This window comes from Prionailurus viverrinus, chromosome C2 (assembly GCF_022837055.1).
Source record: "Prionailurus viverrinus isolate Anna chromosome C2, UM_Priviv_1.0, whole genome shotgun sequence".
NCBI classification, from domain to species: Eukaryota; Metazoa; Chordata; class Mammalia; order Carnivora; family Felidae; genus Prionailurus; species Prionailurus viverrinus.
In genome coordinates, this window is record NC_062569.1 from 113,209,743 (window position 1) to 113,233,769 (window position 24,027).

The 24,027-nt window shown below is 40.5% G+C and overlaps 1 protein-coding gene across 1 annotated transcript; it reads left to right on the forward strand.

Annotated features, from left to right (window-relative positions):
- The first annotated feature begins 437 nt into the window (after positions 1-437).
- CPOX (coproporphyrinogen oxidase) lies at positions 438-17,680 on the forward strand. The gene is made up of 7 exons (XM_047875650.1): positions 438-1,090; positions 3,385-3,528; positions 3,789-3,899; positions 5,714-5,855; positions 8,358-8,576; positions 12,828-12,932; positions 15,743-17,680. Exons 1-7 carry the CDS (start codon positions 562-564, stop codon positions 15,828-15,830), a joined length of 1,338 nt encoding a protein of 445 aa, XP_047731606.1. The 5' UTR covers positions 438-561; the 3' UTR covers positions 15,831-17,680.
- Positions 17,681-24,027: the final 6,347 nt, after the last annotated feature.

A 24,027-nucleotide genomic window follows, 5' to 3' on the forward strand; every position in this document is an offset into this window, starting at 1 on the left:
CTCAGGCTCCGCCCCAAGCCACTCCTGCAAATTCTAGAAGGTCTCCTGGACTGGAAACGGGGCACGAAGGGGCCTCCTATACACTCAGCCAGGATTTGCAACTCTGTTTGAAAATGTAACTTGTAAATTGTAAATGTAAATGGGGAAGGACTCTGGCCATATTTCTGCTCCATTGGTCCTAAGCGTCCTCAGTGTACTTTGTCTACACCCTGTGGTTGATTGGATAGCAGACCAGAGGTTGTACGTGACCAGAAAGCCTCTTATCTCATTACTTACACAGCCCTCTCGCACGTTCGGCATCCAGGTTCCTTGTCTTGGCACCCGCCCTTCTGGGGACTGGATTCCTTATCTCCCCGGCGCGCCCCTGCAGGCGGCGACAGGAGCCGGACTACAGCTCCCAGCATCCCCCGCCCCTCCGCCCGCCGCCCGAGAGCCGACCCGGTAGTAGCTCTTCCCCGCCAAGGTTTCCACTCCCAGAGCTGCTCCCCAGCTTGGGACATCCAGAAGCTCAGGGACCGATCTCCGGGACGTGGGCCTTGCTAGAGGTGACAGCGCGGCAGTATGGCCTTGCACCTGGGCAGGCTGAGCGCGGGCTCCTGCTGGCAAGCTGCGCGGGGCGGCCGCGGAGCGCTGTGCGCCTGGCCGGGGCGCTGCTCCGCGGGACGCATCTGCCGGCCCCCGGGCTCCGCTGGCACCGAGCAGTGCCGCGGGCTGGGGCACGGCCGGACCGCGGGAGGAGCCTCCCGGTTGGGGACCGGGCTGACCACGGCGCTGGCGGGGCTGGCCGGGCTGGCGGGGCTGGCCGCCGCCGCCTTCGGGCACGTACAGCGGGCGGAGATGGTGCCCAAGAGCTCGGGGGCACGGAGCTCTTCGTCTGGGAAGCCTGAGGAGGAGGACGAGCTGGCCCGTCGCTGCAGCTGCTTCATGGCCTTGCCTGTGACCGACCTGCGCGAGCTGCGTGGGAGACCGAGCGACATGAAGACCAAGATGGAGCTGCTGATCCTGGAGACCCAGGCCCAGGTGTGCCAGGCTCTGGCACAGGTAGACGGGGGCGCCCGCTTCTCCGTGGACCGGTGGGAGAGGAAGGAAGGTGAGGAGGCCAGCGCCTAGCGGGAGGTGGAGACGGGGGTGGGGGGGGTGTTAAAGATCGAGATTTAGGTTGCTGGCAGCAGATGACGGAAAATAGGGGCTGGGAGTAGGAAAGGGGTACCTACAGAGCGGCTGCTAGGTTAGAAGGGACACCTTTAGGAAGATTGAGACTGTAAGGGTCATCAGGCTTCTGTTTGCAGACCTCTAGATACAGATCTGTTACTCTAATCCTGGACGTTTCAAAGTCTATGCGATTTTTTAATGGCGCCTTTCGTAATAGTTTTAGGGTTATTTTTAGCCAACAGACTTGGGTGTCCATATTTGTAATTGAGCATCGATTTTCCTCACATTTCATCCGCTTCTCTGGGTGCATTTCCCCCTTCTCCTTCTTTAGAGATGGAAAGATTAACTTGCCTCCTATTTGCTAAGTGTTGGCCAGACTCCTCCAACTGAGGCTGTCATTGTGTCATTATGTCTTTTTCTCAAGTTGCGCAAGAAATATTTGGCTTGTCAGTAGTTCTACCCAAAGCACCCCTCAGACTTCCTGCTAGGACAATCTTCCCTTCCAGTGGCAAAACCCAGTTCTTCAGATTAGTAGTTAATAGATAGGAGGGGGTGAGGAGAATGGGCAAAATGGGTGAAGGTACAAACTTCCAGTTATAAAATAAATAAGTCATAAGGATGTAATGTACAGCATGGTGACTACAGCCAAAAATATCGTATTGCATATATTGCTGAGAGAGTAGATCTTGAAAATTCTAATCATGAGAAAAAAAAATTTGTAACTCTCTGTGGTGTTGGATGGTAACTAGACTTATTTTGCAATGTATACAAATATCAAATCATTGTGTTCTACACCCGAAACTAATATAATGTTATGTGTCAATTGTACTTCAGTAAAGAAAAATCCAGTTTTTATAGAATCATGTATTTATGACCTTGTTATTGCCTATGTAGGGAAAGCCCACATCTTGGTCATAAACTTGAAGAATTCCTGGCTTCTTAGCTAGGAATACTACAGCATCCTTCTCCTCAGCAGCTTTTGAGCTGTGATGCTGCCTCATCTCTATTAAGTGAGGTTAAATCTGGTCTTTTGTAGTGTTATCTATCTTATAATGTTTTCAAGTGAAGACCATTGAACAAGGACCCAACCACAAGTACTAGAGTAACTGTGTGGCCTTCAGAAGTTACTTAATTTTTGATGTGCCTCTGTGTCCTCTTCTCTGAAATGAGATTAGATACTATATGAGGGGATTGTAGGGATGATGATATATGAAGTGCTTAAAATATTGTCTGATGCATAGAAAGCACTAAAACAAATTGGACCACTTGCCAGCTGTGTGATGTTGGATAAAGTGTTTTGTCTTTCTGGGCACCATTTTCTCACTTGAGATGTGCAGGGGTTGCACTGGATAGTCTTACGTCCCATCCAGCTCTAAAAATTCTTAGAAATAAAGACAAACAAGTACCTCTATGAACAGTTGCCTTTGTGATAACTCTAGTGTTTTAAGAAAAAAAAACCTATTAGTAAATCTCATCTACCTAAATATTAATGTGTATCTTATTCAGTTTAAAGGCCCAAATCCCTGAAGAGTTCAAATGTCTACTGTTTTTTAAGTGCCTATAAATAAAATTAAATGGTACACAGCACACTGAGAAAAAACAATTCATACAGAGCTCTTAAACTTGGTAATAACAGAACATTCCTCAAACATACCCATACCTGTTTTTAACTTTGGACTTCTCTCTTGTATCATAACCAATGGATGCCATTGTGAACAGTAGTTTTTGAAGGGAAAATATTCCAGTGATTTATTTTCTTTTTAAAGTTTATTTATTTATTTTGAGCGAGCAAACTTGCCCAGGGGAGGAGCAGATAGAAAGGGAGTGAGAGAGTCCCAAGCAGGTTCTGAGCTATTAGCATGGAGCCCTTTGGGTGGGGGCTCCATCTCACAAACCTTGAGATCATGACCTGAGCAGAAATCAAGTCGGATGGTTAACTGACTGAGCCACCCAGGCGCCCGTCCAGTGATTTATTTTAGATGTAGAAGAAATACTCAGTTTAGTGCTGTGGGAAAGATAGAATATTTGCCCATTAGGCAGTCGCAGTGTCATCAAGCTACGCTAGTTATCTAATTTTATTGTACTTTAAAATGCTAAATATCCTGATGGCCTAGAAGATTTGGACAGTAGAGGAGGAAAGTCACTCCTAATCCCACCACCTTCATGCAAGGGTTGTTTTTGATTTTGCATACACCCTTACCTTCTCTCCTCATCTTGTATTTCTATAAACAGGAGGTGGTGGCATCAGCTGCGTACTTCAAGATGGGCATGTTTTTGAAAAGGCTGGGGTGAGCGTTTCTGTTGTTCATGGAAATCTTTCTGAGGAAGCAGCGAAACAAATGAGAAGCAGAGGGAAAATTCTGAAGACGAAAGATGGTAAATCAGGCAGTCTCGACAGCCTTTAAAAATCCCTGCAAACCTTTATTCCCCATGAGTTCTATTTGTACAATATATATTGCTTCTGTGGAAAAAAAACCACATTAGGGTGCACATCCCAAAGAAGCATGTTCACGTTTACTTTTTAAAAATTGTATTTTAAGAGACAAAAAGGAGCTTTTGAAAATTGGTCCTGAAACCAAGTTGGAGTGATTTAAGCCCGATGAGTAAGTGGAGCTCACCACTGTTTTGCTTTCCAGGTAAATTGCCATTTTCTGCTATGGGCGTGAGCTCTGTTATCCACCCCAAGAATCCTCATGCTCCTACTATCCATTTCAACTACAGATACTTTGAAGTAGAAGAAGCTGATGGTAAGCATCCCTGGAGCTGTGGAAAATATTATTGTGCAAATATGAATTTTAAAACAAGCCGGGGGGCATAATTTAAGAATGTGAAAAAGAATATATAAATCTTAACGAGGTTTTCAGGAGGCGTATTAAGCCTTATTCCTTGGCAGGTGCAATGGATTATGCACGAGAGGTGAAAAGTGGAAATAGCATTGGCTGGGCTCTGAACTTCCCCATATTTCCTCCAACGCAGAAGGAATGATTTAATGAATCTCAGCTTCAAAGTGCACACAGGGTTCTTTGCACAGGAAAGAAAATCCAAAGGAAAACCTCATGTATAAGGTTAAGTCGAAATGGAGAACTTGCTTTTGTGAAAATGTGAAAATATCTTCCAAATGTATTGCTCTGCTAGTCGCCAGCATGTTATCAGTGGGTTTAAGATAGGGTGGAGTTGATCATGCCTCATTAAGGATGTGTAGTTCAGCCCATGTCTCCAAATTAGCCGGACCTACTGTTACCACCCTGTGGAGTGTCTGTGCAGTGCCGCTCTATGGCTGGTGGTCTCTCTGGAGGTGGTGGTATGTATGTATGTATGTATGTATGTATGTATGTATGTATGTATTTATTTATGGGACAGAGAGAGACAGAGCATGAACGGGGGAGGGGCAGAGAGAGAGGGAGACACAGAATCGGCTGGTGGTCTCTCTGGAGGTGGTGGTATTTATTTATTTATTTATTTATTTATTTTTGGGACAGAGAGAGACAGAGCATGAACGGGGGAGGGGCAGAGAGAGAGGGAGACACAGAATCGGAAACAGGCTCCAGACTCTGAGCCATCAGCCCAGAGCCCGAAGCGGGGCTCGAACTCACGGACCGCGAGATCGTGACCTGGCTGAAGTCGGACGCTTAACCGACTGCGCCACCCAGGCGCCCCGAGGTGGTGGTATTTAAAGTCCATGTATTTAACTTTCATTTTGAAGACATTTAGTTTGGTTCAGCCTTTTAATGTTAGAAGTTGGTAACTGGTACTGACAGCCTATGTGTTTAGACCCAACTAAACACATGTAATAGTTATTCTCAAATGGTAAGTTGTGTCCCTCTGTGTTTTTGCCCTTTCTGGGCTTAAGGCGGGGCGGGCAGTGGTTTTTAATACAGGGAACATCAGAATCTCCTGGGGAACTTTTATAAACTGCAGATACCTGGGCCAGAGATTTGCTTGTTGTTTGTTTTTTCTTTGCTTGTTTGTTTTTTAATTGTGACCCAGCAGAGGCATTTTATGCTCCTCGTGTGATTCTGATATGCAGCCAGAGTTGAGATCTACTTCCTGGTCCACCCATGTGGTGTTTCATCATTCTCTGCCATGCATAATATTTTCCTGCCTGGATCTACTCTGTCACTTTTTGATTTCATACTTTTACCTTTTCTTTCCTGCCTAGGCTTTACTGGCCATTCAGAGCTAAATTTAGTTGAATTTATATATATATATATGTTATATAATTTATATAATATATATATATTAATGTTTATTTATGTTTGAGAGAGAGAGAGACAGAGCATGAGCAGGAGAGGGACAGAGGGAGGGAGATGCAGGCTCCAGGCTCTGAGCTGTCAGCACAGAGTCCGATGCGGGGCTTGAACCCATGAACCATGAGATCATGACCTGAGCCAAAGTAGGATGCTTAATCTACTGAGCCACCCAGATGCCCCTAAATATTTTTTGATTGTCACCCACTTCATGTTAAACTAAGCTGATAAATTAAGTTTGCTAATACAGGGAGTAGTGTGCTACATCTCAAAGTCCGAAGTCTGCATGAAAATCACACGTCTCGATTTTGTAGGTAACAAGCTGTGGTGGTTTGGTGGTGGATGTGACCTCACTCCAACATACTTGAACCAAGAGGATGCTGTCCATTTCCACAGAACTCTAAAGGAGGCTTGTGACCAGCATGGTCCTGATCTCTACCCTAAATTTAAAAAATGGTAGGTAAAGATGTCATAACACCTAAAATATATTCTGTTGCTACCTCCTGTAGATCCTGAAGGCAATATTATGTCACTGAATACGTTTTTCAGCTTATGAAGATTGATCTGGGTTTTTTTTGGCACCAGAAGTAGAATGCTAGTTTGAAGTGGTTTTATTGTGTTGTTTATTTAGGAATATTTGAATAATTGGGTAGCAGTGTATTTTTTGATCCCAAATGATTTGAAATATAAATTTTAAGGTGATCTATGCCTGAGAATCAGAGGCTTTTTAATCCTGGGGTAGGCTTTTAACTTCTCATCCCAGATGAGAATGTTTGTTGCCATGGGAATATTCAGACATGGGAAGAGTCAGAGAACTGTTAGGGAAAGATACAGATATACCAGAGATTTGGACAAGAAGATGACTGGGATTGGAAACTTTGGTTAAGGAAACTCTAATGGTAGAGAAAAGGGAAACAAATGAGTTGTGAGGAGATCCAAGATATTTGGCAGAAGTGAAATGGAGTATAAGCATAAATTGTTTGGAATAAGAATAATGTACTCAACTCTGGCTAGAGCTAATTGACATTCTTGAAAAAGGAAGAACAGGAAAAGTTTTGGTGTTTTTGTTGTTGTTGTTTTGCATTGTTTTTAGAGCTAATAATTGTGGGATGTTGATATTATGTAAGGGTATGGAGTTCAGCTTTAAAATTCTCAGAAAAGATATATTCTCCTTTTGATTGATACTACTAATGAAAATTGCACAGCTATGGAAGCATGAATGTAAGATGGAGGGATTTTCCCTCTCTCTCTCTCTCTCTCTCTCTCTCTCTGTCTCTCTCTCTCTCTCTCTCTCTCTCTCTCTCGCGCGCGCACACACACACACACACACACACACACACACACACAAATCAGCCTCCTTCCAGGAAGAGGACTGGTTTGGGTGACATTCTCTTTTTTTGGTTTCCTCTTATTGCCATTATTGAGATGACTTTATCTGAGTGATATTAGTTACTAAGACATCTAGGATGCAGGCTAGTTAAAAAAGAAGTTTTTAGTATAAGTATTTAGCAAACTTCTTAATTTTCTGGTGATTTTGAAATAGTGTGATTTGGTTAAAGCTGGCTTCATAGCCTTGCCCAGGATGGTCTTCAACTATGTTAATAAAATCTGCCTGTAAAGGGCAGCCAACAAGTCACAGTCAAGGTGAATTATACCATTGTATCAGTTCTAGGGATTTGCATCTGCTACTGGTTTTGTGTTTTGTTGTTTTGTTTTGCTGGTTTAAACTATTAAGGCTATTTTTTTTTCAATGTTTTTATTTATTTTTGGGACAGAGAGAGACAGAGCATGAATGGGGGAGGGGCAGAGAGAGAGGGAGACACAGAATCGGAAACAGGCTCCAGGCTCTGAGCCATCAGCCCAGAGCCTGACACGGGGCTCCAACTCCCGGACCGCGAGATCGTGACCTGGCTGAAGTCGGATGCTTAACCGACTGCGCCACCCAGGCGCCCCTATTAAGGCTATTTTTAATGGAACCTTTTAAATAGCTTTTAGTTTTTGTTTGTACAGGTTTTTCTGTTTATAGAGATCATCTAAAAAGTTGTTTCCACAATGTAAACTATTTTCTACAAATTGAGCATTTAGGAAAATGACTTTTTAGGAAAGCTGTTATAGTGGGCACAGAGGGGAAAGCCTCAGGAGCAGATGGATAGTTTCATGTGCTGGCTCACAGGGGTAAGCTTTCATACGTCCCTAGACGTTCTCTGAACGTGTCCTTCCACCAGCCCTTCTCTCAGTCATGCCCGCTATGGAGACTCCGCATTGTATTGCTGAAAGGAACCTTAGAGATTATTTGCTGTGCCTTCCTTTGGCGAATAAAGGACCTGACTTGAGAGCCGAAGGGTTGGCACCCAGTCAGACCTGGTTGGTGTTGTTGGTGGAGGATTCCTGTCCTGCCTCTTGCAAAAGCCCCAGTGCTGCTGAAGGCAGCAGCATCACTTGTTTTAAGAAATACACTGTTGGGGCGCCTGGGGGTGCTCAGTCAGTTAAGCATCCAACTCTTGATTCCAGCTCAGGTCGTGATCCCAGGGTCATGGGATTGAGCCCTGCATCCAGCTCCATGCTGAGCGTGGAGCCTGCTTCAGATTCTCTCTCTCTATGCCCCTCCCCCACTCGTGCTGGAGAGCACATGCACTCTCTTTCTCTCTCTCAAAATAAGTAAATAAAAAACACACTCTTAATACTGGACTCTGTTTCTTTTTCACTAAAGTTCTTAGAGTTCCACATCCTTTAGATATGTGTTCTATTCCTTGCTTTGCAGATGAAAGCTTAAGCATTTTCTACATGGTTGCTACTTACAGGAAATGTGTCTAAAGCCCTAGTTTCATTTTCATAGTTGGGCAGAAAAGTAAGGACATTGCTTTGGCATCAGTCAAGGATAAGCTGAAATGCTCACATTGACGTTCATGCCTTTTGTTCCCCCTTTGATCCCTGACATGGCCTTGCTGTGTCTTCCAGGTGTGATGATTACTTTTTTATAGTCCATCGTGGGGAGCGGAGGGGCATCGGGGGCATCTTTTTTGATGACCTTGACTCTCCATCCAAGGAAGAAGTGTTTCGCTTCGTGCAGAGCTGCGCCCAGGCTGTGGTTCCTTCATATATTCCTCTTGTGAAAAAGCACTGTGATGACTCATTCACCCCCCAGGAGAAGCTGTGGCAGCAGCTGCGGAGAGGACGGTGAGTGAGAGAGTGAGCAACAGGAGAATAGACCATCTCATTGCAAGCCTTGGGGCGGGGGAGGGTGGAGCCATTGTAGTGGGTGAATGAATGGAGGGTGATGTGTTGCCTTGGGCAGGTACTTTGTTAGAGTTGTATTAGTACTAACTGGAACTTCTTTTGGTAACTAGGTGAATATCAAATGAATATTAAGATTTGTCTGAAATAGCGTTGGAAAAACAGCAGAGGTTACCTCATTTGTCTGTATATGAGAGATTCGTAGGAGCCATGTATTAGTACTTGCTGAATTTAATTCAGCTGATTTCTTTTAGTCTTCTAGCAGTTCCTTGCAGCCTTACGCCAAGATATGGGCATCACTTAATGTTTTTGCTGCTTTGTAGATTTGGAAGCCCACACTTTTCCATCCATTTTAAGGTTTCATGGAAGTTGTTATAATGGAAATAACCATTTCAGAAATTATTTACACTTAATGGTAATACTTATTAATGATGGAGTCCTTACTGTGTGCCAGCCAGTGTTAGACAGATTGCATCTAGTTTTCTTTACAAACCTGTGAGATTGGTGTAATTATCATCATTTTACAGGTGACAAAACTTCCTCCCCGAAAAGTAAGTCTCTTGCCCAGGATTACAACTAGTAAATAAAAGATCCCAGATGTAGAAGCAGGTCACCGTGACCTCAAAACTGGTAGTCTTTCCCATACACAAAGGAAGTTAAGTAGTTGAAGCAGGTTTTGATTTCTTACTAGATACTCAAATTCAGCCACCCTGTTCTGTGCATTGAGCTTAGAGCCCAGTTGGGTGACCACATTGAGGTTGTCTTCACCCGAGGTATATTTGCAGATCAGCTCCAATGATCCTCCCTGCCAGCTCACATCAATTTCTCACTGCTGTCTTAATTTCATTTGTAGTACTGGTCCATGGGTGTAACATGGATTTTCTCGTTCATGTAAATTCTATCTCAGGCAAATAAAACTTTCAGTATTTGAGGAGGTAAAGTTAGTCCCTGAAGAGGTCAACTTAAATAATGTTTCAAGTTTAAAGAGAAATATCTGTGTTTATTCTTTCTTATGGCCGCCTGTGTTATCTGGTCCTTTAATTTAGAAATTTGGGAAAATGGAAGTTGATTAAGTTTTCTTGTTAGAAGTTTCTTAGTGCATCTGTTTTGGGACTCTTTCTTTGGTCCCATGATTTCTCAAATAATACTTTTACTATTCCTTCCTTTTTTCATTTCCTTGACATTTATTATGCAACCCTTATGGCTAGGCACTGTCCCGGCTACAGTGGTGAGTATAACATGCATTTTTGAAAAGAAGCTCATGGTTTAGTGGGGAAGGTATACCCAAGAGGATAATTTAAAACTCCATGCAGTTTTATTTCTTAAATTCCACGTTTGAGTGAAATCATATGGTATTTGTCCTTCTCTGACCGACTTAACTCATTGAGTATGATACCCACCAGCTCCATCCATGTGGTTGCATGTGGCAAGACACGTTCTTTTTTTATGGCTGAATAACATGTACAATTTAAGAAACAAAACAAACGAACAAAGTCAAAAAGAAACAAACAAGAAAAACACATACGGAGAACGAACTAGGGGTTACTGTAAGGGGGGTGATGGGGGCATGGCTGAAATAGGGGAAGGGGATTAAGAGCACACTTGTGGTGGTGAGCACTGAGTAATGTATAGAATCGTTAAATCACTATATTGTACACCTGAAACCAACATAGCACTGTTGATTATACATTAAACAGCCAACGAAAATTTGCAAAAAACCCTCTGGAAAGTACAATATTCTAGTTTTGCCCAGGATTTGATGTGCAAAGCTGGCAAATTTTGTGAATACTAATGAGCTGAAGCCTTAAAACTTCTTAGACATAGGAACAATGTTTTGTGTTCTTTTGTTTTCTGCTTTTTCATTATGTAATGACAAGACATTTTGAAAATTCCATTTGTGTGAATCCTTGCACATCACGTATTTTTTGAGTTACGTATAAGTGTGGTGTGTTAGATGAATTTTCTGTGATGCGACATGGGAGTGTTTCTCACTGAGAACCTCCTACCCCCTGTATCTCTGGGCCTTAAGATGGCAGTAAACTCTGAGCCTTCAGATAACCCCAGGTCCTGACTACGGTTGTCAGCATTGTCTTCCCCTTTTTACACACTGCACTCACAGCCCTATCTGCATCCTTCACACGTTATACCTCGCTCCTTTCCTTCCCCTCCAAGTAGGAGTTTCCCTTGCTGTGGTCAGGCTGCTTCCTTTTCGACTTGAGTCCCTTACTTGGGAATTTCCTTTAGTCTCTTACCCACTTCTATTCTCTCCCCAGACCTTGAACTTCACTCTTGCAGTCTTCTTTTTCACAGGAGAACAGAAACTAAAGATCTTTTTTTTTTTAATTAGAATTTTTTTTTAAAAAGTTTATGTATGTATGTATTAATCTCTACACCCAACATGGGACTCAAACTCTCAACCCCAAGGTCAACAGTGACATGCTCTTCCGACTGAGCCAGCTGGTGCCCAGGAAACAAAAGATCTTTAACTTACTGTTGTTTTGCTGTATTTTAGGGAAGGGAAACAAGATAAAATTTAGGCATCTGTTAAATTGAAGGGAATGGCTAAAGTTCATTCATGGTTTACAGGCACTTCAGAGAGGATAAATGTATGGGAAGGATCAGAAAGATCAGAACTAAGTGAAACCTTGTAGGAGTCAGCCTAATGTCAGGAAAGGGGCATCCTTCACTCAAAAAAGGAAAGCAGTTCAAGGATCCTTACAACAAATTCATTTAGGGAGTTCCATACAGGAGTCTTTGAAAGAGACATTAGTACAAACTAGAGAATCTCAGCCATCCCTTAAATACCATGTTTTAGAAAGTCAGGATTGGGGTGAAAAAGGTGGCTGAGAGACAAATTCTTTTCCGTGCTCTTAGCGAGGAAGAAATTAAGAAGTTTCACTTACATTATCATTTGAAACAGGCTTATAAGAAGGTGTTAAATAGTTATTAATGCATAAAATTCAATCCATGATAAATAAATGCTGAGGACTAAAAAGGGATTCATGGATATATTTAAATTTTTTCAAGGCCTTTGGCAAGTTTGCACACAGAGGGTGTTTTCTAAAAATTGATGTACTGTGGAATTCTAGAGAATATCTTCCTCCAGGTGTGATTAAAGACTAACCAGTGGGTAAACAAATGAGCAGGCTTCAGGCTCTGAGCTGTCAGCACAGAGCCCAACACGGGGCTTGAACTCACGCACCATGAGATCATGACCTGAGCCAAAGTCAGACACTTAACCGACTGAGCCACCCAGGTGCCCCCTGAGGGAAGTTTAGACCAAGAAAGTAGTTTCTGAATGAGTTGAGAAATGATCTGAAAGGGTGTCTATTCATTGAATTTTCAGCTTTATGGACCGTTCTAAATTCTTAGGAGTAGTAAAAAGTATCTTTGAAGTTTAAATGACCTTTTACAAGAGATCCCATGATGTTAAAGCTAATCACAGATTTTTTCAGCCAGACAGAGTTTAGATCTGACACCATGTGGCAGTTAGTGGAAAACAAATTTACCAAACCAAATTTCAGTTGATGCTAAGGATAGTCTTCTTAGAAACATAAAATTTAGCCCTGCAACCCAACCAATGCTTTTTATTTTGATTGCCATTAATCTGCAGGAAGACTGGATTATATGACTGTGTTTCAGTGCTATCAACTACTTTAAGAAAAGGGAATATCTAGGATATATTAGTAATTATTAATAGACTGCTGTTAGCTGTGCCTGGCCTTTCAATTACGAACGTTTTGCACTATCTTAGTAAATGGAAGTTAGGTAGTGAAATGAGGTCTTCTGAAACATCTCAGTTCATGGGGGAATACCAGGAAGAGCTGTTCTATCCTAATAAAGGATGTCGTTCCTTTTTCTTGTTTTTGTGCCTTAAAGTTCTCATCTTTGTGTCCATTCTGTTTTCTTATTGGAAAACATAATCTTCTTGTTTTGTAACTGTGCCATGTTGGGGCCGAATCTATATCCTGTTGTTTGTTGGGTAGGATACCCTTTTATTTATGCCTGTCCGGATGGGCAAGACTGAACTGACTGTAGATTGGTATTCCCTGTGCCAGTTCAGCTGATTGGGAGGGAGAGGGGCAATGGGCAGGAAGAGGCCCCTCCCCGCCCCAAGCCCTTGAGGTACTTGTTATGGGCCAAGAAAGATTTTACTCAACTGGCCGTTAATGTTATTTGTTGTCTTTACGTCAGGTATGTAGAATTTAACCTTGTGTATGATCGAGGTACAAAGTTTGGCCTCTTCACTCCAGGATCCAGGATTGAAAGCATCTTGATGTCTTTACCTCTAACTGCTCGGTAAGAATAACTCATTATAGTAATTATTCCTCCACTCCCAATGTGCTAACCCATACAAAACATGAAAATATGAACACTCCAGTGTCTTACCTAACGACTTCAATGGTTTTGATATTGCTGATTTTATAATAAAATCACAAATAATTAAGGAAAATTAATTTTATTAAATTTCTTTTTCATGTTTGTTTATGTATTTTGAGAGAGAGAGAGAGAGCGAGCGAGCTGGGGAGTAGCAGAAAGAGAAAGGGAAGAGAGAATCCCAAGCAGGCTCTGTGCTGCTAGTGCAGAGCCCAGCATGGGGCTCAATCTCACGAACCATAAGTTCATGATCTGCGCCTAGATCAAGAGTTGGACACTTAACTGACTGAGCCATGCAGGCGCCCCGGAAAATTATTTTTTTTTTTAACGAATGAATGGCAGGATGAATGATATGGCTCTGTGGGGGAGGGGTGAGAAAGTATAGAGGGAATAAGAAGATAGGGTGGATGATGGTGTGTAGGGACCCAGAATGACCTTGCCCACTTGGTGATTTTCTAGGAAGAGCTGTGGGCGAAGCAAATTTGTTAGTGTATGTCAGGTTTTTCAACTTAATTTTGTTAGTAATTTTTACACCTGTGAGGAAGTCTTACTCTCCACTATGAAATAGCAAACGTGTGAAAGTATGAGGGATTGTTGCACATGCTCCACGTTCTCTCTGTGCTTTACATGATGCTGTGGTGAGCTTCCAGAAAGGTTACTTGAAAATGGGGGGGAGGGGGATTTTAAAGACAGATATATTAAAAAGAAAGAAAGAAAGAAAGAAAGAAAGAAAGAAAGAAAGAGAGAGAGATATTTATGTTGGTGCTATTAGGTTAATAAAGATCTACAATGGACTTTTTGTGTATAAGAAAGTGAGAATGATGTGTGTCCAGACTAAATAGAAAATATTAAAAAAAAATTACCATTGCTTGTTTTATAAGCACTAGAATCTTCATTTCTCCATGAGGGTAGATGTCCAAATAAGAATGGACTGCCGACTTTGGCTCAGGTCGTGATCTCACGGTCTGTGAGTTCGAGCCCTCCGTCGGGCTCTGTGCTGACAGCTCAGAGCCTGGAGCCTGTTTCAGATTCTGTGCCTCCCTCTCTCTCTGACCCTCCCCCATTCATGCTCTCTCTCTCTCTCTGTCTCAAAAATAAATAAACATTAAAAAAAAAAAAAAAAGAATGGACTGCTGGATGGCACTAAAGGTCTGCCTTGCCTCATTCTGCCATCCAGATCTAGCCTGGTGAGATTAGTAGCCCATATAGTTGTCACTGTCTTCAAAATGGCATTGTCTCTGTCCTTGTATAACTGTTGTTCTTGGGATCTCATGTCTGTAGCAAAAGCTCATATATGTCACTGTCAGGTGTTCCTGACACCCTAGAGGTGAGATGTGAATAAGATGTAGAGATAAGTTCTTTTTTTTTTTTTTTAACTTATTTTTGAGAAAGCCTATGCATGCATGCGCATGAGTAGGGGTGGGGCAGAGAGAATCTCAAACAGGCTCTGCACTGTCAGTGTGGAGCCTGACTCGGGGCTTGAACTCATGAACGGTGAGATCATGACCTGAGCCAAAATCAAGAGTCAGGAGCTGAACCAACTGAACTGCCCAGGTGCCCCCAAACTAGAGATAAGTTAAGGGCTTCCGGTAGTCCTCCTGATTACTGCTGGCCCCTGATTATATGGTACATTGTAAGCTGCAGATATGGGTGGGTTATAAATCAATCCCTTGCTCATTTGCATAGTTCACATGACAGGTCACTTTTAGCTTCTTCTAGTCTATACCAAGCGCATGCAAACTTGAGGCTGCAAGATGAATCCAAGTCCGCCTGTGATGTGTTTTTGTACAGCCCTTGAGCTAAGAATGAACTTTACATTTTTAAAGGATTAGTAAAAACAAAAAAGAATGTTGTATTCTTTTTTGTATTGTATGTGGCCCCACAAAGCCTAAATTAAAGTATTTATATGGGACACCTGGGTGGCTCAGTCAGTTAAGCATCCAACTTCAGCTCAGGTGATGATCTTGCAATTTGTGAGTTCAAGCCCCACATTGGGCTCTGTGCTGACAGCTCAGAGCCTGGAGCCTGCTTCGGATCCAGTGTCTCCCTCTCCCTCTGCCCCTCCCCTGCTTGCACTCTGTCTCTCTCTCTCTCTCTCTCTCTCTCTCTCTCTCTCAAAAATAAATAAACATTAAAAGAATTTTTTTTAATAAAAAAAGTAAAAATAGAGTATTTATTAATGTGACCCTTTGTAGGAAAGGTTTGCTAACCCCTGGTCTAAACGAGGTTTTGCCAGACTTCATACTACAGCTTAACCATTTTGACTATATTTGTATATTATCTGAGGTATTCACTTACATTTTATACTCTTATTTTTTCTGAGAGAGAATTTGTTTAAAAAGGCAAACCGATATTATTGCTGTAAATAGAAAGTAACACATTAAAATAAATGCATAAATGCCAAGCTAAAAAAAGTTTGCCTGTGGATCCTCTGTGGTTCTACATTTTATGAAACCTGGTTTCTAGTAAAAGTGTATTTTAGCTCTGAGATACTAATATTAGCCAAAGGATGCTCAGAAATTATTAAAATATTTTATTTCTTTAGCAGCAAATATTTTTTAAAAGCCTAGTGGGTAAAAGGCATATTAAGTACATTGGAGACAAGGAGATACAAGAAATTTTTTACTCTTAGAATTTTAATTTTCACTTATTTTAAGTAAAGAGGTGTGTGTGTTGTTTATTATTATTTTTATTATTATTACATGTTTTGCTTTTGTTTTGGACCTGTATAGATGGGAGTACATGCACTCACCCCCAGAGAACTCCAAAGAAGCGGAAATTCTGGAAGTTCTGCGCCATCCGAGAGACTGGGTGCATTAATGCAGGCGGAGTGGCCTGCCTGGGGCTTGGGGGACACAGAATGAGTGCCCCATTCCACCGGCCCGCAGCGTTGCCACTGTGTGGCAGTGAATAACCTGTGTGTTAAGCTCCAGTCTTCTCCACTCTGCAGTCTGCTTCCTTGGCAGACGCTGAGTGTGTTTTAAGTACTACAAGTTTCCATAGGATGCTGCCAGTGACAGGTGGTGATATGGCAGCTTGTCAGAGTCAATTGGTTGATAAAAACCTCATTTATACTTTCAGAATCATTTTATATGACTAGTTTACAAAATACAAAATTGAGTTTCCAAGTGTTGAGTTAAGGGAATCTAAATATAACTTGTGTCAGGAAACTTTTCATGCTATTTTTGTTTTATGTATTTTTTAAAGTTTTAGTTTCTGCCACCAAAAATCTGTGGTGGGATAAATTTTATTTTCATTAATTCAGTGAGGTTGAACTTCATAACAATTTCAGAAAGCAATTTGAAATGAAGGTAAAACATTTACTTTGTCATGACAGAAGTTTCGTTGATTGTAACCTTTATATATCTTTCTCTAGAGATAATAATATTGTAAAATGTTCATTTTTATAATGATATTTAGGAACACTTGAAATTTCCTAAGTATCCGCATGTGTTACAATTCAATAATTCCCTGTAGTTGTTAACTCTAAAGTGACATCACTGTTATTTAAATAAGGGACATCTAAGATGTAATTCTGATTTTTGTAGAACTATAATTTGTTAATGTTGGATTCTCTGCACTTTTGAATGTGAAAGCTTATAACCCTGGAGTCTGATATTTAAAATTTTCTATTCCAGACATTTCTATATGCAAATTTAGACTAAGAACAATCCTGGGCATGTTTGAGTTAGGAAATGTTTCTCATTTGGGAAATGAGAAATATTTTCCTTCCTTAATTAAAGTCAACTAGTGTGAAAAGCACGTAGGCATTTTATAAATATATTTCTTTGTAAAAGATGGACTAAAGTTGCCCTCTTTTTAAATTAGAGATTGTGTAGTAAATTACAATAGAATAGTGTGTCTTCTTTGTTCATATAATAATGTGAGTGTATTTTATTTTACTTATAATATGTTGAAGTTTGTAAGGAATAGTATCTTCATATTATTAAGCATTATCTTGGAATATGTTAAATGTATGTGATTGTGTATGTGACTCTTTAGGGCTGGGAAATGTATGGACTCTTCAACTATCTTACAACAGATCTGCTGATAAATTTTATGAAATATGACTAAGAGATGTTTCTATTTTTCATTTTTTTAGAGGTAATTGATATAGGGAAGATAAATATTTTTTAGCACTAAAGCCATCATTCCTCAGCCCTAGGTATTTTACCCAAGGAAAATAGAAGTTTTGCACTCAGATTTCCATAGCAGCTTTTTTCGCAATAGCCCAAACTTAGAAACAACACCGGTACCCATCAACAGATGACTGGATAAACAAAGGATGATTTACCAATATGTGAAAATACTACTCATCAGTGAAAACGAACAACCACTCTGGTGAATAGCAGAACAGCATTATGCCAAGGGAATGAAGCCAGACACAGAAGAAGACTCACTATATGACTACAGTATGTGAAAACCGAGAAAAGCCAAAATTTGAACAAGGGAAAGCACATCAGTAGTTGCTGGGGCTAGAGCTGGGGAATTGATTGTGGAAGGGAACCAAGGAGTATTTTGAGGGGATGGAAATGGTCTATCTATTGATGGTGGCAGTGATTACCAGACTGTTTACATTTATCAAAACTTATTGACTAGGGCACTGAAAAACATGGACTTTTATTGTGTATATGATTTATACTTCAATAAAGCTGATTCAATGAAAAAAATATACAGGCTTATAGGAACAAATGTTCAAATAAACCTCAGTTTACCTTGTACGATAAAAATTGCCTTATAAAGATCTGCTAGTCTGTTTAGTTGTGTTTAGGGCTGTTGGGGTCTGGGCATTCGACTAAGATGAAATTTCAAAATTTCAGGGTATCCGTTCTTCATACTCTTCAATAAGCATGTATTCCTCTTACAGATGAGACTGTGGGAGAAAAGACAGAATTGCATAACTATTGGAAAATAGATCATTCTGCTGTTCCTCAAAATGAATTTCTCTTTTAAATCCATATTGATGCCTATTCTGAGTCTACTAGAGGCCCAGAGTGTACCTCCAAATGGCCAGAACACCTAACTGCTGGTGTCTTATACATGCATATCAGTGGTCATAAGGGGTGGAAATTTGAGGAATGGCGTGTAAATGCTTTGGAGCAAATTTCTAACCACTATTTTATAACCATCACTAAACTCTGCTTACCCACATATTCAACTGAATGTTTAATGAGAGAAAAACTTCTGCATGCTAAAGAGCATCACATTAGAAGGTCAAACACTGTTCCCTTACAATCTATCCTTCCATGTGTCTATTGCTGTTACAGTTCATCCAGACAGGAATCATCTGACACCTGTATGCCTAGGCTGGGACAACTTCAAAGACTAGGTTCAGCTCGGTCTGTAACGTACAGGTGGTTGAGAACAGGTATTCCACCAAACAAGGCAGAGGCAGCGTGGTTTCTTCTTTCTCATCTAGCCCCAGAGGTTATGTGGTATCGTGTCCTCTAAAGTGCACTGGTTACCAGTGTATCATTAAGGCCAGCTCCAGATTCAAGGGGGAAGGGCATTAGATCCCAAAACCACAAAGTAGATTTGACTTTCCCTCTTTTATTGCCCTAATTAAATCCTGTTGAGTATCCCTTTGAAATAGTTCTTGGTTTCCTAATCTTCTGTCTGCTGTCAGCACTCTACTCTTCCCTTTCACTTGAACTTTTTCCAACGCCCTACCTGTCTCTGGACACTTGGACCTCCATTCTTTCCCTTCACAATAACTTCCCCAAATCCCATGACTACTGCTTTCCTCAAATATTCTAGTCATCCTCCACTTCTACAGAAAAGATGCAAAAAACCTGATATTCAAGGCTATCCATTTGACCCAAGTACTTCCTTTCTGCCTTTTCCTCTACAGTTCTCCCCTGCCCTTCAGCCTCAGCCTTCATGCCCCCTACTCATTATTCTGCACAGTTTCTAAATCTCTCCCATCTGGCCTTTAGTCAGGCTGCTACAACCCCTGCTTACAATCTCTTATGCTCTGTCCATCCTTCCATAGCCAGTTCAGACTTCCAAGAACTTTCCTTGGCATCAATCTCCACCCCTTCAGCACATTTTATCTTTAGTATTGCTTTCACCACAGTGTGTATTCACAGTCATTTAATGTACACTACACTAGAAAATATTTAAGGTGGCTCTTCCCTTATTTATAATGCCTGCCTACTACGTTGTGGGTGACTTGTTAACCCTTCCAACGCTGTTTTGCAACATATTGTGTAATCAGGCTTGGTATTGCTTGGCTTTCTATGTAATTGTCTTATTCCTAGTCTGTGAAGACAGAAGTTCCCTGTATGCATCTCTTAGAACCCATTTAGAAATGGTTCTCAGGTGAGGATTGATGGGGGGGGGGGAGGGAAGGGAGGGTGGGTGATGGGCATGGAGGAGGGCATCCTTTGGGATGAGCACTGGGTGTTGTATGGAAACCAATGTGACAATAAATTTCATATTAAAAAAATGGTTCTCAGGGATGTATTCTATTATCCCTGCCACAAGTACTATGTATTTGAAATCCCATATTTAAAAAAATTGATCCTTCTTTCTAAACAAACACTCGTGTAAAATTCCAATTTCATAATAAACCTAAATTAGCACATTTAAGTAGAGAAGCTTAGATATTTACAAATAGCTGAGTAGATTTGGTATTGTTGCCTGAAACCAAGTCAGGCCGTACAGCATAAAACCTCACAGACCTGTTTCTACAGGTCGTTAATACCAGATACACACTAGCATACCAGCTGAGTAAGGTAATTAAACTGCCTTTCACCTTCCAATCAATGTACTTGGTTTTGATTCTAGAAGTTAAACTCATTCATCAGTAATCAGTATTATAAAGAATGCTTCACCTATTAATTCAGTTCGTACTTCAAAACATGCTTGCACAGAAGTTGGCACAGTTCAATCCACATTGGTTTCAATGAGCTGACACAAATAGGGTCATTTAGAAAAGTCATTTAGGCTTTGCAGTTGTTTAGAGTTGCAACATTGACTCCGTCATGGACACGTTTGCTTATGAAATGGTTAGGGAGGTATCAAATTCAAGTTTATAAATAAATTTGCACCAGTTGGATGCCTGTATTTAACAACACGGGAATAATGCATCTGTGGATAAAATGCCGGTTTGGTCAAAGTTGCTTCCCTTTGCTGATTTGGTGAGGCAGCCTGAGACTTTCAGAATGTTCCAATGCCTGCTGTTTGACATCCTTCTAATAAGTTTAATGTACACAATTTCAACCCAGCTTATCAATTTCTTGCAGTTAAAGTTGCAGTTTATTTAAACATTTCAGTAGATAGTCTCAAAGAACGTTTTAAGTTATATCATTACAAATTAACTTTTGCTGGGAGTAGTTTTTATTCTTTATTATAAACTTGATCTTCTATGCCATTTAACAGTGTAGTACTTAAATAATGTGACTATTTCGAGGAAACAAAGAATAAGGACCCACTTTTCATCATTACCTCTCTCTCTCCTTTGTAGTAATGTGAAGGAAATACGGTATCTTCCTTGTAAGGGCAAGACAGTCTTCTCAGAGAATGCCCAGGCATGTGGAGCAGAGACATGCTACATCAGAACTCTTGACTCACAGAATCTGTGAACATATACAATGGTGGCTGTTTTATGTCATTAAATTTGGGGTGGCTTCTTCAAGTGCAGTGGACACTGGAACGGGTTAGATGCCATTAACAAAAGAGGAGAGCAGTTTTGATGGTCTTGACGTGCCTGCAAGCCAGTATTTAGAGATGCAGGTCTAAGGCTCAGTAGAGAAGTCCAGTCTAGAAACAAATATTTACCAATTATTTGTATTGATAATTGAAAAAGTGGAAGAAGGGTTTCATCCAAGGAAGTGCATGCAGTGTCATAAGAAAGCAAAGTCAGAGACTGAACTGGGGACAGAGAAATGAGCTTGAGAAGAGGGGTCAGGGAAGGAGGAAGAGAAGCAGCTCCTGGAGCAAATGGAACAGGGAAGAAGGAAATCAAAAGGGACAAGTTGGATGTGATTGTAATGAGGTTTAAAACATTATACAGTGACTGTGTTTCCACATATGAGAAGACATTAAAATAATACATGTTCTACGTAAATAAGTTTGATAAACCACATATTAAGTTTAGATTTTTAAAAATGATCTTAGACCCTAAATTACCAAGATCTTCTGAGGTACTAAAATTTAGGTGATAAAATAATTTCCATTAAGTGTCAGTGTTTCCAGTTTCCCAAATTGTATTTAAAAAAAATTTTTTTTTTTAACGTTTATTTATTTTTGAGACAGAGAGAGACAAAGCATGAACGGGGGAGGGGCAGAGAGAGAGGGAGACACAGAATTGGAAGCAGGCTCCAGGCTCCAGGCTCTGAGCCATCAGCCCAGAGCCTGACGCGGGGCTCGAATCCACAGACCGCGAGATCGTGACCTGAGTTGAAGTCTGACGCTCAACCGACTGAGCCAACCAGGCGCCCCCAAATTGTATTTAAATACGAAATTCTTTAAAGTACCAGTAGGTGGAGCACATTTGTTGAAGAAAATCTAATCCTGGGTTTTGGAGGGTTTATTTTGGGGTGGGAGGAGAAGGAAGAAAAAGTAAAGGGAAGTAAACAAGGAGGGAGAGAGAAGGAGAGAGGGAGAGGAGGAAGGTCAGAGAGGGAGAACAGGAAAGAAAAGGAGAGGGAGACAGGAGAGAAGATAAGAGAACTGTGAGATCTCTCCTTCATTCAACTATGGGACTATTGGAGAGATTATCTTAAACAAGTTTTATTACATATCTAATCACAGAGGGTTAGTTTAACTAGGATGCTTGTGTCTTGTCAAATGGCTCCACTATGTTTCATTTTTCTCTTTATTACAGATTCTGGAGTCGGCAATGTCTATAAACCCAGCAAGGTTGAATTCCTAGGGAGCTCCTGAGTTGTGGTTTGCTTGAAACCATGTGAAATGTGTGCATTTTTCTGAGAGTCCATAATGCTAATTTGATGTTCAAAAGGATACATGATCCTGAAAAGACTGAGGACAGTTCATCTAAATCAGGAAAGCACCTATACCCCAGGGGAAGTGCATGATATTCAGTGAAGAAAGGTAAGAAAATATTTTTTTATCCCTTCAAAAGTTCTATTTTTGTGTGTGACTTAATGATTTGTCCACAATAAATTAGTACATTAATGCGTATATTTAATTTATAAATAAGCAAGAATATTTTAGGGGTATAAAATTAGTGGCACATAATTAAAAATTTTCAAAATTCACTTATGCATATAAATGGTGTGCATTTTTACATTTTTAAGGACTAAACATGAAAGTGGAGAAATCAGCAGAATATATTGATAAATCAAAGAAAGAAAACAATAACAATGCATCTTGACTTCCGGTTGGAGTTACAGGGGAGAAAATGTAAATATGCTAATTTCTCATTGATTTTAGAGGGAACTAATGGATACTGTCCAGAGAAATGAAGGGGCACCTGAGTGGCTCGGTCAGTTAAGTGTCTGATTCTGGATTTCAGCTCAGGTCATGATCTCACAGTTCGTGAGTGCGAGCCCCCACATTGGGCTCTGCGCTGGCAGTGCAGATTCTCTCTCTCTCCTCTCTCTCTGCCCCTCCCCTGCTCACTCATTCTAAATAAATAAATAAATAAATAAATAAATAAATAAAAATAAAGAAATGGAGAGCTAAGATGTTCAATAAAGATGTGATAATGGAGGTATTCACTAGAATAGACATATAAATACCACAATTATTCACAAAACTCACAAACATGGAACGAAAAATATCCCTGTAGAATAAGGCATACAGTATGATTTCATTTGTATAAAATTCAAAAGATACAAAGCTAGACCACAGACTTTTTTTCTTATTATTGAAGTTTAGTTGACATACAGTGTTAGTTTCAAGTGTAAAACATAGTAATTCGATTGAACAATTCTATATGTTACTCATTGCCCACCACAGTAAATGTGGTCATCATCTGCCATCATATAACATTATTACTACAGACTATATGCCCCAGGCTGTAATTTTCACATAGACTGTTTTTAAATGATAAAACTAATGAAAAACCAATGATAAACACAAATTCAGGTGAAGGATTGAGTCAGGGTTTATGCAGGGCTTCCAAGTTCTCAAGTGGCCATTTTAATATATCAGCATATCGATAGGAAATTTCTTAGCATCTTACTCATATTTCTTAATGTTAATATATATTAAATATTTACTTGTAAATCTTTTAAGCTAGGAGCTGAGAAACTTTTTTTCTCTGATATCAACATACACCTCTGTGGGTTTTCTTGTTGACATCTTGATACGTGTTCTTTAAAAACCAAATTTTTTCCCTAATATTTAAATGAATGCAATGCTTTGTAGAAAAATTTTGTAAAATAAGCAAAAATATCAAGAAAGGAATAGCCATCACATTTTATAGCACTCCTCAGAAATAGTCATAACCACTCAATATTCTGGTGTATTTGTTTTTAGCTATCTCACACACATTTGAATATAGTTAAATCATAATGTGTATATAATTTTGTATCCTGATTTTTCCCCTTTATGTCTTAAGTATTTCCCGCTGTTATTTTAGACTTTCAAGGGCAGAGGATAGGCTGAGATGAAAATGGGTTTCTTGAAAGTGAGCTATTTGCAGGGGGCTCAAAGCCATGGCTCACCCTCTTTCTCCCAGAGAATTTGGCTTCCAGCTGGGCAGAAGATTCAAGGGCTGTTTTATAGAAAACTATTTTCTAGTGCAGTTCTAAGGAAAAAAATAATACTTTACCACTGGGAGCATTGGCGTTTCCATTACAAAATGATTAGCTCTAACCTTTTTGTCTGCCCCCCCCCCCGCCCCCCACCGCCAACCCTCTACTCCCAGAGCTTCCAATCCACTTTTTAGTGCTCTTTAAAGGAAGGGATCATCAGATATTTGGGGGACATTTCCAAATATGAGAGAGAGAAAAATAAGCAGAGATAATAGACAAACATACCTGTAGTGCAAATATCCTCAGATAGATAAGAGCTTAAATTTATTATTTAGAAATGTGGAGGCAAA

Coding starts and splice junctions, on each gene's coding strand:
- CPOX (XM_047875650.1), top strand. CDS start 562: ATGGCCTTGCACCTGGGCAGGCTGAGCGCGGGCTCCTGCTGGCAAGCT. Junction 3,529..3,788: donor AATTCTGAAGACGAAAGATG/GTAAATCAGGCA, acceptor TTTGCTTTCCAG/GTAAATTGCCATTTTCTGCT. Junction 5,856..8,357: donor TACCCTAAATTTAAAAAATG/GTAGGTAAAGAT, acceptor TGTGTCTTCCAG/GTGTGATGATTACTTTTTTA.